The sequence below is a fragment of the Canis lupus genome, chromosome X (genome assembly GCF_003254725.2).
Source record: "Canis lupus dingo isolate Sandy chromosome X, ASM325472v2, whole genome shotgun sequence".
Taxonomy (NCBI): domain Eukaryota; kingdom Metazoa; phylum Chordata; class Mammalia; order Carnivora; family Canidae; genus Canis; species Canis lupus.
Genome location: NC_064281.1, coordinates 65,912,013 through 65,927,759, shown reverse-complemented (window position 1 = coordinate 65,927,759; position 15,747 = coordinate 65,912,013). Strand labels below are relative to the sequence as shown.

Below are 15,747 nucleotides of genomic sequence, written 5' to 3'. Positions count from 1 at the left end.
CAGGAGCGTCCTTGCTGTTCTGGGCCCTCCTGGCCTCTGCCTGTCCCAGGTGGAGGCCGGATCCTTGGCTGTGTCCCCGGCGCCCTGTGCTCCCGGGCCTGCGCTGTTGGATTCGCGCTGTCGGCTGGGCAGCCCCCTCTCCTGCAAAGCCACAGCTGGTGCCCCTCCGAGCTGCTCCCGGAGCCGCCATCCAAGCCCCTCCGAGCTGCTCCCGGGTCAAGCAGTGCGCTGCAGCCCTTTAGGGAGCTCGGGGCACTCTCCCAGGGGCGCAGGTGTCTGTTAGTGTCCCAGGGAGCCTGAGAGCATCCCCGCCCTCCTGGGGTCTTGCTCTAACTCCCTGGGAGCCCCTTTCCGCCCGGGAAGATTCGTGAAGTTCCTGCTTCTCTAGGACGGTGCTTTCCTGTCCTGGGGGCACTGGCTGTGGCCTTACCCTGGCTCCTCGTGGGGCCCCTCCCCCTTTCATGCCTTTTGTTTATTTCTTTTTCCCCGTCTTCCTACCTTGATAGAAGCGTGAACTCTTCTCACTGTAGCATTCCAGCTGTTCTCTCTTTAAATCTCAGGCCGAATTCGTAGATTTTCAGGGTGATTTGAAAGTTATCTAGGTAATTTGGTGGGGAGAGGTGCCTTGGGGACCCTACTCTTCCGCCATCTTGCCCCTCCCTCTCATCACTGTTTTTTAATATGGTACCAGCCACAGCAATCAGACAACGAAAAGAAATAAAAGCATCCAAATCAGCAAGAAAGAAGTCAAATTTTCACTATTTGCATATGACGTGATACTCTATACAGAAAACCTTAAAAACCAAAAAACTACTAGAACTGATACGTGAATTCAGTAAAGTCATAGGATACAAAATCAATGTAAAGAAATCCACTGCATTTTATACAATAGTGAAGCAGCAGAAAGAAAAATCAAGGAATCAATCCCATTTACAATTTCACCAAAACCCATAAAATACCTAGGAATAGAAAAGCCTGGTTGGCTCAGTGGCTGAGCATCTGCCTTCGGCTCAGGGCATCATCACAGAGTCCTGGGATCGAGTCCCACATCAGGCTCCCCTCGAGGAGCCTGCTTCTCCCTCTGCCTATGCCTCTGCCTCTCTTTCTGTATCTCTCATGAATAAATAAATAAAATCTTTTTTTAAAAAAATACGTAGGAATAACTTTAACCAAAGAGGTGAAAGACCTGTACTCTGAAAACTATACAACATGCATGAAAGAAATCCAACAGAAAACAAAGTAATGGAAAGACATTCCATGCTCATGGACTGAAAGAACAAATATTGTTAAAACGTCTATACTACCCAAAGCAGTCTACACATTTAATGAAATCCCTTATCAAAATACCATTGGCATTTTTCATAGAGCTAGAACAAACTATCCTAAGGTTTGTATGGACTAGAAAAGACCCCAAATAGCCAAAGCAAACCTTGAAAAGGGAAAGCAAAGCTGGACACATCACAATTCCAGACTTCATGTTACATTACAAAGCTGTAGTGATCAAAACAGTTGGCTACTGATATAAAAATAGACACATAGGTCAAGGGAACATAATAGAAAACTGAGAAAGGAACCCACAACTATATGGTCAATTAATCTTTGACAAAGCGAGAAAGAATATCCAATGGGAGAAACATAGTCTCTTCAACAAATGGTGTTGGGAAAACTGGACAGCAACATGCAAAAGAATGAAACTGGACCATTTTCTTACACCATACACAACAATAAATTCAAAATGGATGAAAGGCCTAAATGTGAAACAGGAAACCATCAAAATCCTAGGGGAGAACATAAGCCATAGTAACCTCTTTGACATCAATTTTAGCAACTTCTTACTAGACACATCATCTCCCAAGGTAAGGGAAAACAAAAGCAAAAACCACTATTGGGACTTTATCAGGATCAAAAGCTTCTGCATGTAAAGAAATAACAAAACTAAAAGGCCACCTATGGAATGGGAGAAGATATTTGCAAATGACATATATAATAAAGGGTTAGCACCCAAAATACATAACGTACTTATAAAACTCAACTCTCAAGGGGATCCCTGGGTGGCTCAGCGGTTTGGCACCTGCCTTCGGTGCAGGCAGTCCGAGAAAGACAAATACCATATGATTTCACTCATATGTAGATTTTAAGAAACAAAACAAAGAGCATAAGGAAAAAAAGAGAAATGCAAACCAAGAAACAAACTCAACCATAGAGAACGAACTCATGGTTATCAGAGGAGATGTAGGTAGGGGGATAGGTTAAATAGATGATGATTAAGGATTGCAGTTGTTTTGATGAGCACTGGGTCTTGTTTGGAAGTAATGAATCACTCTTGCACACCTGAAACTAATATTATACTGTATGTTAACTAACTGTAATTTAAATACAAACTTGAAAAGACAAAAAATAAAGTACTTGTGGAAAAATTATAGGTGTAAAACACCAACCAACTACAAAGTCTTTAGCATCTCAATATTTGAAGGTTTGATACTCTACTGTGCCTTAATTCATAGAAGATCAATGAAAATGGTACTCTCATTCCTACTCTACTAGATGTTTACCTCCTTCAACTAGGGTTATTCTTTTTTTAAAGATTTATTATTTGAAAGACAGAGTGTGTGAGCATGCAGGGGGAAGGGGCAAAGGGAGGGGGAGAAGAGAATCTCCAGAAGACTCCCCCACTGTGCACAGAGCCTGATGCAGGGCTCAATACCACAACCTTGGGATCATGACCTGAGCCAAAATCAAGAGTCAGATGCTTAACCCACAGAGCCACCCAGGTGCCTTCTCTAAGGTTTTTCTTAAAGAAACTTCTCATAAGTCATAAAAACTATTTTATGTTTCACAGGACAATTTTTGACTAAACAATCTCTGCAATAATCTCTCCATTCAAATTTTCTAGTTTATTGGCTTAGGGTTTGAACAATGAAAAAAGAACATTTTACATATAAAGGGTATGGTAAGCAAAAAAGCACATTACATTTTTTTACTTTTTAAAGATTATTTATCATTGAAAGTATCATGAATAAGCATCAAGGGTCTGGAAGAATCAAAATAAGTCTAAGAAGAAAGAAGGCTGTATATAAATATGCATTTCAATAAAAAGTTGATAATGTTAGCAACAACAATTTTCTATTCTACTTGCTTGAGGCTACTGATACTCACAGGAAACAGGTTATCAGTCCACTGCCTGAACAAGGTGCAACTTAAATTGGGATCTAAAGGTCAGAACAAATAATGGCATTACACTAAGTGCTGGGATTATATCCTTTTAAACACTGAGAATAACAAGAGCTAGAAATTAGTGGATATTTGCTATAACCCATGCCCAGTGTTGTGCAGATAATATACCATACTTTTAGTATTTCCTAGTATAAAACCCTAGGGAATAAGTACTATTCTTATCCTAAGGATTAAGATAAGAAAACTGAGGTTTCCACAGGTTAAGTGATTTGCCCAAAGTCATACAGCTAGTTTATGGTATAGCAGGGGAGATCTGCATATGATTGTTCATAATAGCATTATTTGTAGTAGAAAAAAGTAACCACATTCCATTAAAAGAATGAAAAAATATATTCATATAACAGAGTACTATGCACAGTGAAAATAAACGAACTATAGCTACACATATGAACATGTATACATAACAAAAAATGCTAACTGATAAAAATAGGTTGCAGAATAGATGCCGCATAAATAAAATTTACATAAAGCTTAAAAGCAAACAAAACAACAGTGTATAAAGTTTAGGAATACATGCATATACAGTAAAAGTCTAAAAACATGCATAGTAATATTTAATACAAGTCAGGAAAATGGCTATGGGGGGTTTACGAAGGGAAATGCAACCAGAGTTGGAGGGGTACACAGGAAGTTTCACCTACATTTACAGTGTTCATTAATGCCTTTTTGATATCTATAATATTTATCTATTTATCCATAATAAATAAACATAATATTTATTTAAAATTTTTAAAATCATAAATCATTTTGGATTTATTTCAGTGGTTCTCTGCAACCTTCAAAATAAAATTCCAACACATCCTAGCATCCAAACACTCCACCATCTTGCTGTTTTTATTCTTATGAAACCAATTTCCCAATTTAATTACAAGATGTTAATAAGTTAGCTTTTAATAGCAATTCCAAAAATATTCTACCATATTTCATATTCTACCATACTTACTTCTGGAAAGTATTCAAAAGTAAATTTATACCAGACAGATTATGAACCTCCAAAGGATATCCATCCATTGCCTTGGCCTTTCTAAAAAGCTTCAGAGCATCTGACAATTATAGTGTTGCCTTCTATGATTCTTAACATAGGCTGCTATGCTTTGAACTACAGGACTAATGCCCTGGCCAAAACTGACTAGACTAGGGATTGGCAGTTGAGCCAAAGGCAGCCAACTAGATGCTGTCTTATAAAAGGAGGCCTTATGTGCAATTTCTGCCCAAGAGGGGTACTTTGTAGTGGTTATTGACCAGCCAACCTAATGAGATCCTTTCTCTAGGAAAGCCTGGATATAAAACATGTAGAGTTAGAAGAAACACAATAGTCCAGTCACGAGATAGGTAACTACCAGAGTTGCTATGATATTCTGAATGGTCTTTCTTGAGGTCTGCTGAGCCGGTGAGACACTTTCCCAAGGCCTTCTTCCTAAAACTATGTATCCTTTCATTAAAACACTACTTAAGATAATTTGAACATGCCTCTGTTTTCCTTAACCTTAGGATACATGACAAGCAATATTTTGTTTCCATATTCAATGAGGTTCACAAAACACCTTACTGCCATCTGAGGGGATGGCGTTAGGGGAATAGTTAGTCATATGGGTATGGGAGGAAGCAATGCACCCATCATTTTCACTTTATGACATAAAACAATATCCTGTAATTATAATCATAGGCGGAGTGTGATTAAACAGGCTAAGGGTTTCAAAGCGCAACTTTCAAAGTTGCACCAAAAATAAAGATGTTCAACAATGCTGAGTGGAAACAGTAACACTGATTTTGCTATCTAACAAATTTCACTTTGTTAGGTTCCAAATATTTTCTGGTATAACTCACATGAAGCAAGGAAAGGAAAGAGATAAAAGGAAAGGAAAGAGACAAGGACTAAAGTTGACACAAAGGAATATACAGCTTGTATTATCAAGGATTTTGAAAACTTAAGTACTATGATGTCCACGTTCCTTCCCATATCCATCATCCCCAGCCTAAACCCCAAAATATAATTCTAGTCATGTATTATTTCCTATATTCTAATTTCTTACAGTGCTCTGTATTTTCTCTCTACTGACCAAACTTCCTGCTACTCCCCAAAACTCCAAAAGCCCTTGCATTGTGTCTAGCCTCCCCTCTCCTTGCCTGAAATGAAACATTACTATCCCCTGAGGTCTCTACTTCCTTTATAATCCTCAAGAGGAAGCCATTCAAAGTGTCTCAGGAAAAGGAGGTAGTTTGTCTTCTTCCTGACAACCAATGCTACTTCTAATTAAGCCATTACTTCTTCATCCTTAGGTAAAAATCTCTGTTCTTGTTAGTGAGGAAGTAGAACAACTAGAACTCTCATGAATGGAATGCAAATTAGTATATCCACTTTGAAAAACTCCTTGACACTATCTACCAAAGCTGTATGCTCTATGACCTAGCAATCTCACTCCTAGGTATATACTCAATAGAAATGTACATTTACATGCACCAAAAAGACATATAGAAAAATGTTCATGAGATCATTATTTGTGTAATAATAGCTCAAAACTGAAAATAATTAAAATGTTCACCAAGAGTAGAATAATGGGGATGCCTGGGTACCTCAGTTGGTTAAGCATCTGCTTTCACCTCAGGTCATGATTTCAGGGTCCTGGGATCGAGCTCCACATCAGGTTCCCTGCTCAGTGGAGAGTCTGCTTCTCCCTCTCCCTCTGCCCCTCCACCTCCCTGCTTGTGCTCTCTCTCTCTCTCTCCCTCTCTCTCTCTCAAATAAATAAATCTTAAAAAAAGAGTATAATGGATAAATCATGATACATTCACCTTCTTAAATATCATATAGTAATAAAAATGAATTAGTGTTATATTCATAATGGATGAATCTCAGAAACATAATATTGAGTGAAAGATACCAGACAAATACTGCATCATTCCATTTATATAAAATTCAAAAATAGACAAAAATAATCCATGGTAGAGGATAATGATGTAGTTGAACAGAAGGAAAGGCTTCTGAGCTGTTGGTAATGCTTCTTGTTTATTTGGGTTCTGATTGAATAAACACGATCATTTTTATTAGAATTTAGCAAGCTGCTTATGATTTGTGTACTTCACTGGACATATATTTCAGTAAAAAAAGTTTACATAAAAGAAATAAAAGTAACTCTGCTACTTTGAAGTTTATACCATCCATCTATTCATTCTTAACACTATTATCTACCTGCCTGTCACTACATCACATCAAAGAGTTAGAATCCTGGTTAGCAGTCTTCTCTACTCTAAATCCTTCTTTAACTAAGAATGGCTTCAATGTGGATGTGGACAAACCATCCCAAAGCCTCCCCTCACTCTTTGACCTTACCCCTGTAGACCATTTCACTCCACTGTGGCTACTCACTCCATGAGTATACCCTGAATTTACCATTACCCAGAACTTGCTAATAGCTAAAATCATACACTCATCAAGCTTTTCTTTGACTACAACCTCCTATTGCAGCTTTGATTTCCTCTCTGCTCTACTACTGTTCTTTGAGCTAGTAAAACTACTTACATTTGAAAATTTTGGGTAAGAGTAAAATGATATGCATCAACAGCTTGATACAGTGTTGGACACACAGGAAGTGCTCAAAACATGGTAGCCATATTTTGTTGTTTTTCTTTTTTTAAAAGATCTTATTTATTTATTTGAGACAGAGGGAGAATGACCAGGAGGAGGAGGGGTAATGGGAGAGGGAGAAGCAAACTCCCCACTAAGCAGGGAGCCCAATGCAGGGCTCAATCCAGGACCCTGAGATCATGACCTGAGCCAAAGGTAGATGCTTAAATGACTGAGTCACCCAGGTGCTCCCATATTTTGATATTAAGTATTTTATTAAAAACAACTTTTATTTCAAGACTCACATTTTCCTCAAATTCACTCAACCTCTAGCGTTAAAGAAACTTGGCTTTTGTCTGACACTAATACATTCTTCCCAATCCTTTTTTTTAAGATTTGTTTATTTGAGAGAGAGAGGCCTGAGAGGGGCAGAGAGAGGAGAGAAACTTTAGCAGACTTCTGCACTCAGCACAGAGCCCAACACAGGGCTCTGTCCCACAAACCTGAGATAGTATCTATATGGAAACCAAGAGTTAGAGGCTTAACTGACTATGCTACCCAGGTTCCTCTCCCAATCCTTTTAAATGAAGGCCAGTCCTCAAGCCATTCTCTCTTATTCAAGAAGTCAGGAGGAGAAATCAATATAGTCCTTATTCCTTGAGAGTAATTCCACATCAGTTTTTCACTATCATATCTGCTCAACAAGTTCTATCTCAAGATTTATGTAATCTTCGTTAGTTATCTGCCAACTTTCAGGGTTCCTCTCTATCTTACCCTTTTTTTATTAAACTCTAGGGCTTCAAAATTAACACTGATCACCCTTTTGGGACCTTGGCCTCACAAATGCTTCCACAAAGTTAAGCCCCATAATCGGGACTGAGATCACATAATTTCAGATCTGACTCTACTCTTTACTACTGTGTGACTGCGGGCAAGTTATGAAACCTTTCTAAGCTTCAGTTTCCTTACCTGTAAAATGATGATAACTGTATCTATTCATAGGGCCACTGTGAAGCATTAGAAAATTCATGTAAAATGATCAGCAAAATGCCCAAACCAGTAAATGCTTAGTAACTTAATAGCTGTGATAACTATTATTATCTTTCCTCTATATTAATTTTTGGCACATTTCCCCTTGTCACCAAACCAGCTCAGGCTTCCTGACTGTTTCCAGTTTTATCAAGATATAATTGACAGTCTCCTGACTTTTTTATTTTTATTTTTTAAAGATTTTATTTATTCATGAGAGACAAAGAGAGAGAGAGGCAGAGACATAGGCAGAGGGAGAAGCAGGCTTCCTGCAGGGAACCTGATGTGGGACTTGATCCCAGGACCCTGGGATCCCACTCTGAGCCAAAGGCAGATGCTCAAGCACCGAGCCACCTGTCATTCCTCTCCTGACCTTTTTATTTTTTTTTAATTTTTTTTATTTATTTATGATAGTCACACAGCAAGAGAGAGAGAGAGAGGCAGAGACACAGGCAGAGGGAGAAGCAGGCTCCATGCACCGGGAGCCTGACGTGGGATTCGATCCCGGGTCTCCAGCATCGCGCCCTGGGCCAAAGGCAGGCGCCAAACTGCTGGGCCACCCAGGGATCCCTCTCCTGACCTTTTTAAATGAAAATACACCTTTTCTGGAATTTGTTACCTGTATCCCAAGATTTATTTCCTTCCTTTCACCACAACACTTTTCCAAAGAGTAATATACCCTTCCTCTCAGAAGCAAGGAGTGGTGGAAGGATCATGGACCTTGGAGCTAAATACACCTGTATTTGAACCTTTAGCAGTTATGACCTGGAGCAAGCACTTTTTTCTAAGCCTGCTTTATCATATATAAAGTGAGGATAATACCCCATTTCTTAGGGTCATCAAAAGGATTAAAATGAAATAATATATGTAGAGCAGCTGGCCAAAGTAAGTGCTAAATTATGGCCAGTTTCCCTTATCCTTTCCTTAACCTCTTACAATCTAGATTCTCCCTCTACTACTTTATTTATACTAGTTTATCTCACTTCAGCTCTTATTAGGATTATGATTTGGGGCAATTTACTTCTCTCAACCTTAGTTTTTCATTTGTAAAACAGTGATCATAGTAACTACAAAATAAAGCTATCTTGAGATTAAAGTGAAATAACAGAGGTAGATAGAGTATTTTAGCATGGTGCCTGATCTCATAGGAAGCAATTAATAAATGGTAGTTTCCAGTGACTTATTATTGGCCAAACTGTTCAACTCTTTCCTCTAGGCTTCAGTGACAACACACTATTCTGGTTTGCTTTTTACCAATGACTACTCCTTCTGTCTCTGTACCTCCTCCACGAAGTCTTTATTCTCCTTAACCAGGTTTGAGTTCTCTCTTTTGAACCCTTAGATCACTTTGTACTTCTCTTGAGGCAAGGCACTTTTTTTTTTCTGAATCAGAGCACACTATCCCATTGCCTGGCATTTATTCCTATAGCTTTTTTTTTAAATTTTTATTTATTTATGATAGTTACAGAGAGAGAGAGAGGCAGAGACACAGTCAGAGGGAGAAGCAGGCTCCATGCACCGGGAGCCCGATGTGGGATTCGATCCCGTGTCTCCAGGATCGCGCCCTGGGCCAAAGGCAGGCGCCAAACCGCTGCGCCACCCAGGGATCCCTATTCCTATAGCTTTTATTGAGTACCTAACGTAAGTCATACCTGTGTTAGGGATACAAAAATTAATGTCTTAATTATTGTCCTCAAGCAGCTTATAGGAAGGTAGAACTGGTAAGTAAATAGTCTATTATTTAAAGTGTGATAAGTGGGGGATCCCTGGGTGGCGCAGCGGTTTAGCGCCTGCCTTTGGCCCAGGGCGCGATCCTGGAGACCCGGGATCGAATCCCACGTCGGACTCCCTGCATGGAGCCTGCTGCTCCCTCTGCCTGTGTCTCTGCCTCTCTCTCTCTCTCTCTCTCTCTCTCTGTGACTATCATGAATAAATAAATAAAATCTTAAAAAAATTAAAAAAAATAAAGTGTGATAAGTGCTAAGATAATAAAAGTATGCCCAGTGTCCTCTGGAAGCACAAGAAAAGGAGTTATTTAAATTAAACTGGGGAAGTCGGGAACACTACCTCGGAAAATGCATTTTGTGCTTAGTGTATGAGGAGGCAGTAAACAAGTAGCTGTTAAATGAATGAATGGACTACAAGTAGGAACTAGATGAGGATGTTTCCCATCAAGTCCAGAGATCTAGCGGGGGAAAGGCTTGGAGTGCAGATGTTAAAAGATTTCCTGAGAGACAACAGATGAAGCTGAAAAGCCAAGGCAAGGATGGGTGTTCCAGACATAGGAGTCTGACCTGACTCCAGAGAACAGATGAAGGAGTGCCAATAAAGGTTTTTAAGTGGGAAAGGGGTATAATTAGATTTGCATTGTAGAATAAGTACTCTGGCAGTTCAGGGAAAATGGATTCCTTGAGAGCTAGGCTAGAGACGGGAGTCCAGTTAGAAGGCTGTAGTGATAATTCAGATAAATTATGAGTACCAGAAATGCTGAAATGGAGAATTGTCAATCAAGATGGACACTGAGTCACCTTAAACTTTGGCTGAATTATTCGTATTTGTATCTTCTACAAGCAGTACATTTTACACGTAAAACCGGCTACAAATATCCACCTGTAGATATTTGTCAACTACTATTACTGAAACCTATTTAAGGAACCGCAGCTAGCAGCCAGCTGAGTCACTTCCGGTACAAAGATTCCTAAGTATAGGCACTTTTTCCCAGTACAGAACTCAAAAGGAACTCAAGTTTATTATTCAAGCCCGGAAAGGAACAACAATAAATACAAACACCGCGCACTGCAGAGACTTTGTGACATCTCCATCCTAGTCTATTTCACCCCCAAATGTTTGAACGAAGACTTTCCAAGGGCCAGGAGATTCCACCCTGTGTGCCCAATCGAATGCCCGGGATTCTTTTCTCTTTGTTTCAGTTCAATACCTACAAGTCTGCCGCTGCTTGTCTCCAGGCCAGCCTTTTTTGCCCAGCCTTTTCCCAGTACCACCGTGCCGCTGTATAAACAGTTAACTGCAGAAGACTGAGGAGGGAGTACTGTCCCAGGCTAGGGAAATCCAAGGGGGAGAGGTAAGTGTTTTGAGGCTTCAACCGTTTCTGATTCCCTGACCTTGCCGATTCTTTCACAACCCCATTTCCACCCCGCCTCTTGCTCTCTCCACCGAGGAACCAGGGCAGGTTATCCGGGTTTTGTTTCAACTTACCCTAACAGCCGCCATCTCCGTGACTTTCTGCGTCTAGATTTTCATATGGTGGGCAGAGAAGGACAAAACTGTTCAACTCGGCTCACCTCTGGAGCCCCGCCTGGTTACGTCCCTGGTCCGCTGGCTCCGCCCTTTCTCCACCCTCCCAGTGCGTCTTTGAGAAGCTGCCACAGTTGGCCGGCTGTCTATCGGTAAAACCGTTCATCCACGTGACTGTTCCAATCCTCGATAAAGCCTTTCAGAATACCCTGCGTAATCCAGTTGAAAGCTATTTTGCTGGGTGCAGAGGTTTGCACTATTTTCGTTGTTTCATACCTATGTGATTTGTCTAGATAAGGATCTAAAATCCAGGTCCAGCTGCAGTAATGAAGAACTATGTAGTCAGCTCCAGGCAAATTGAACAAAACTTTCTTAAATGTTTAAAGAGAAAGGAAAAGAGTTTTATTCAAGCCCAAGTTAAAACAGTTGCCTGAAAAAAAAATAAAAAATAAAATAAAACAGTTGCCTGGAAATACAACCTTCACAAAAAAGAGAGTGCTCCCGGGAAGGAACATTTAGTGGAGGGTTATATATGTTCTTTTCATAGAAAGTTACAGATCATCTTGAGGAAGGACATTCTGGAAGGTTAAAGACTTTATCTTATGTTTTTAATATGTGCAAGGCTGTATGACTTTAATCTTATGGGAACCAGGGAGATTTTTTTCTATTTTTATCTTTATGTTTGGAATGCTCCTTTGGTTATTTTTTTTAATGATGCATATGTGCAATAAGTGCCAGGTGCAGAAATAGAGTCCATATTTTGAAGTTTTGCAAAGTCATTTTGACCTTGGTAAACGTCAAAGAGTTATATTCTCTGGGACTCCAGGAGCAGGACCCACAAACACATGAAAAGTTGAAAATGTTCTTTATTTTATCAATTACTAAAAGAACATTTACCTCTGCGATAAGTGGTCAAGTTCGTACATTCTAAAACTATGTCACTCTGAGCCTCCTATATGCCAGGCATTTGTTCAACATATAGAATAATACAATGCCTTCCCTCATGGAGTTTATGTTCCCAAGAGAAAAAGACAAATAAATGTTCAAATGCTATAAAGGAAAATAAAACAGTATGGGAATAAGGTGAGAATTTACTTGTTTAAATAGGTTAGGGAAAGGGTTTCTGATAAGCTGACATTTGAGAAAAGTGCTGACAGAGTTTAGGGAAAACGGTTTCATGTAGAAAGAACAATAAAGAAAAAAGTCCAGCATGGCCTTTTTATTTTAGTGCCAACTATATACCAGGTATCAGTAACATAGCTAAAATATTTGACATCCTAAGCAGATAATTTTTTAATGGTTTCATCCTCGATATGACAAAATTATTTTAAGAAGTAATGGTGGAGGTGCCTGGGTGGCTCAGTCAGTTAAGTATCTGCCTTCAGCTCAGGTCATGATCCCAGAGTCCTGGGATCAAGCCCCACATTGGACTCCCTGCTCAGTGTAGAGTCTGCTTCTCTCTCTGCCCCTCCCCCAGCTCTCTCTCTCTCTCTCTCTCTCTCTCTCTTTCCAATAAATGGTAAAATATTTTAAGAAAAGAAATAATGATGACTCACTAGTATTTTATCTTATATACAACATCTTTATGCATTCATCTATCAATGGACACTTAGATTGTTTTCATATCTTGGCTATTCAGCCATAAAAAAGGATGAAATATTGCCATTTGCAACAACATGGGTGGATTTAGAGGGTATTTTGCTAAGTAAAGTCAGACACGGAAAGACAAATACCATGTGGTTTCGCTTATATATGGAAACTAAATAAGAAAAGAAATGAGAGGGCAGCCCCCGTCGCGCAGCGGTTTAGCGCCGCCTGCAGCCCAGGGCGTGATCCTGGAGACCCTGGATCGAGTCCCACGTCAGGCTCTCTGTGTGGTGCCTGCTTCTCCCTCTGCCTCTCTCTCTGTCTCTATGAATAAATAAATAAAATCTTTAAAAAAAGAAAAGAAATGAGAAAACAAACAAAAAGCAGAACCAGACTTATTAATACAGAGAACAAATTAGTAGTGGCCAGGAGGGAGAGGGTGGGGATGGGCAAAATGAGTGAGGGGAAGTGGAAGAGACCTCCAGTTATTGGGAAAAAAAAGTCAGGATAGTAAAAGGTACAGTACAGGGGATACAGTCAGTGTTATTGTAATAGCGTTTTATACTGACAGATGGTACTACACTTGTGGTGAGCATATCATAATGTATAGAGTTATTGAGGCACCATGTTGTACATCTGAAACTAATGTAACATTGTGTGGCAAATATACTCAAAAATATCAATATTTATTAAGTAAGTAAATATTAAATATTATAATAAATATTCTTAAAGAAGGATACAATTAAACTGATAATAAAGGCCATAAAAGATATTGAATTTATTTAACTTCATATCTATCTATCATAAAAATAAAACTAAATAGTGCAGTACAAAAAAGGAAAAAAGTAATGGATCAAAGTTTTCTAATTGTATTAATGTATTTTTTAAAGGAAAATGCATTTAAACCTGCATGCTGGTCTACTGCATAATAAATAAAAAAATTTACAGTTCTGGGGCACTTGAGTGGCACAGTTGGATAGGTGTCTGACTTTGGCATGGGTTGTGATCTCAGGGTTGTGGGATTAGGCCCCATATTGGGCTCCATGATCAGTGTGGAATTGGCTTAGGACTCTCCCTTCCTCTCCCCTGCCCCACTCACTCTTGTGCTCATCCTCTCTCTCTCTCATATAAATAAATCTTTTTAAAAAAATATCAGTTTCTGCTTTAGTGCTTTAAGATCTGCATATTTGTCAATAACTTCATCAAAATCTAATATTTCTAAACATTTGATAGATGGTATAGGTAGACTTTTTTATGTATTTTTGTTTATACTTGAAAGATGAATGGGGCACCTGGGTAGCTCAGTCTGTTAAGCATCTGCCTTCAGTTCAGGTCATGATCCCAGAATCCTAGGATGGAGCCCAACATTGGGCTCCTTGCTCAGTAGGGATCCTGCTTTTCCTTCTCCCTCTGTCTGCAGCTCCCCCTGGTTATGCACTCGCTCTCTCTTTCTGTCAAATAAATAAAATCTTAAAAAGAAAAAAAAAGATGAATACTTTTTATTAATTTCAATATTAGTAAAGTTTATTTCACTTAAAACAACATATATACAAATAAGAAAAGTATTAAAATTGTGAATAAGTTTGGAAGAGAATTATAATTCTCTTTCACAATAGTTCCATGAATTACGATACTATCCCTGTGCTTGTTTATTCAGGATCAAATCCAGAAACATTCAGATTTTCCACAGTTGAAAATTTCAACTGAAATATCTTCATCAGAAAATTATGTTTTTTATACTACTATGTAAAAAATTCAGAAGTTCTTCTTCTATAGAAATCAGTGAAAAATGTCTGAATGAGAGGGAACTTTGACATCATTTGATCCATTGCTTTAGAAAAAGTGTCCAGTGCTTTCTGCAAACTATCAAGGCATTCAATTCAGATACTGCCCCTTTGGTTTCTTCTGGTAATGTCACAAAATCATCTTCTGTCATTTCTCCTGGTATCATTTTTAAAAATGTGATTATCTTTTCCATGTAATGACCATTTCCTTACATTGTATTGTAGCATAGTAAATTACTTTCTTCACATTTTCTGTGCCCCAATTTTCAAGGAACACTTCCAGATGTTGTTTTTCACTATGCAGTGCCCAAGGCTAATTCTGGCCATTTGCACATATTTTTCTGTTTGACTAATAACCTCATCTAAATTTTCACACCAGAAAAATTCAAATTCAGTAAAATACTTCATGATAAATTAAAAGTTACACTTCTCCAAACAAAAATTACACCTCAAAGTTTGCACTCTGTTTTAGTGTTTTAAATTTTAAACACACTCAAAAAGCTGTTCTGCATAATGAAAATTATTACAATCAAAATGAGATCTTGGTCTTTAAAAGAGGAGTCATAAAATAAAGGAGCTGAACTAAACCAGAAGTGCTGAAAGTAAGTGTGTTTAAGAATCACCTAGATAGGGATGCCTGGGTGGCTCAGGGGTTAAGCATCTGCCTTTGGGTTTGGGCATGATCCTGGAGTCCCACATCGAGCTCCCTGCATGGAGCCTGCTTCACTCTCTGCCTGTGTCTCTGCCTCTCTCTCCTCTCTCTCTCTCTCTCTCTCTCTCTCATGAATAAATAAAATCCTTAAAGAAAAAAAGAATCACCTGGATAATTTAATAAAATGATTCCTGGATACTAGCCCTGGGTATGAAAATTCATTTGTTCTAATATAAGGGAATTGTGCAAAAGCTCCTCAGTTGTTTCTAATGTGGATATTCCTTGGGCTATGCTTTGAGAAACTACATCCAATTAGACTAACTAAATTACTTACAATGATATGTCATTTTTAACATTAACATTTTAAGTGTTACACATTTTAAGATTATGTAAGGGATTTTATCTAGTGCTATTTGGTCATCCTGGATGACTTCAATATTTTTCTGGACACATGATATTCTCATCTCCAGTGGCTTTTACTCCTGCTTCACTATAGCCATCCACAATAGTGGCCATACTCTTGAATTTGTTATCATTAGGAGAACCACCTCACCTCTGAAACTTTACGCCGAAACAACTATTATCCTTTAAGCAATTGGAACCACAACTTTTCTTTGGTTTTGTCAAAATCCCTAGGACTT

General features: G+C 38.8%; 1 protein-coding gene across 12 annotated transcripts in view; it reads right to left on the bottom strand.

Annotated features, from left to right (window-relative positions):
* Positions 1-11,264, bottom strand: part of APOOL (apolipoprotein O like) — a 240,886-nt gene extending 229,622 nt beyond the window's left edge. For 3 of the 12 annotated variants that reach the window (XM_049107860.1, XM_049107868.1, XM_025431843.3), the window contains exon 1: positions 11,045-11,264. In XM_049107860.1, coding sequence (XP_048963817.1) covers positions 11,045-11,059 — 15 coding nt within the window. In that variant the 5' untranslated portion in view covers positions 11,060-11,264. Of the gene's footprint in view, positions 1-3,156; positions 3,210-10,770; positions 10,888-11,044 lie in introns of all 12 variants that reach the window. The other 9 variants (XM_049107865.1, XM_049107867.1, XM_049107859.1 and 6 more) reach the window with 8 other exon arrangements.
* Between the last annotated feature and the right edge of the window lie 4,483 nt (positions 11,265-15,747).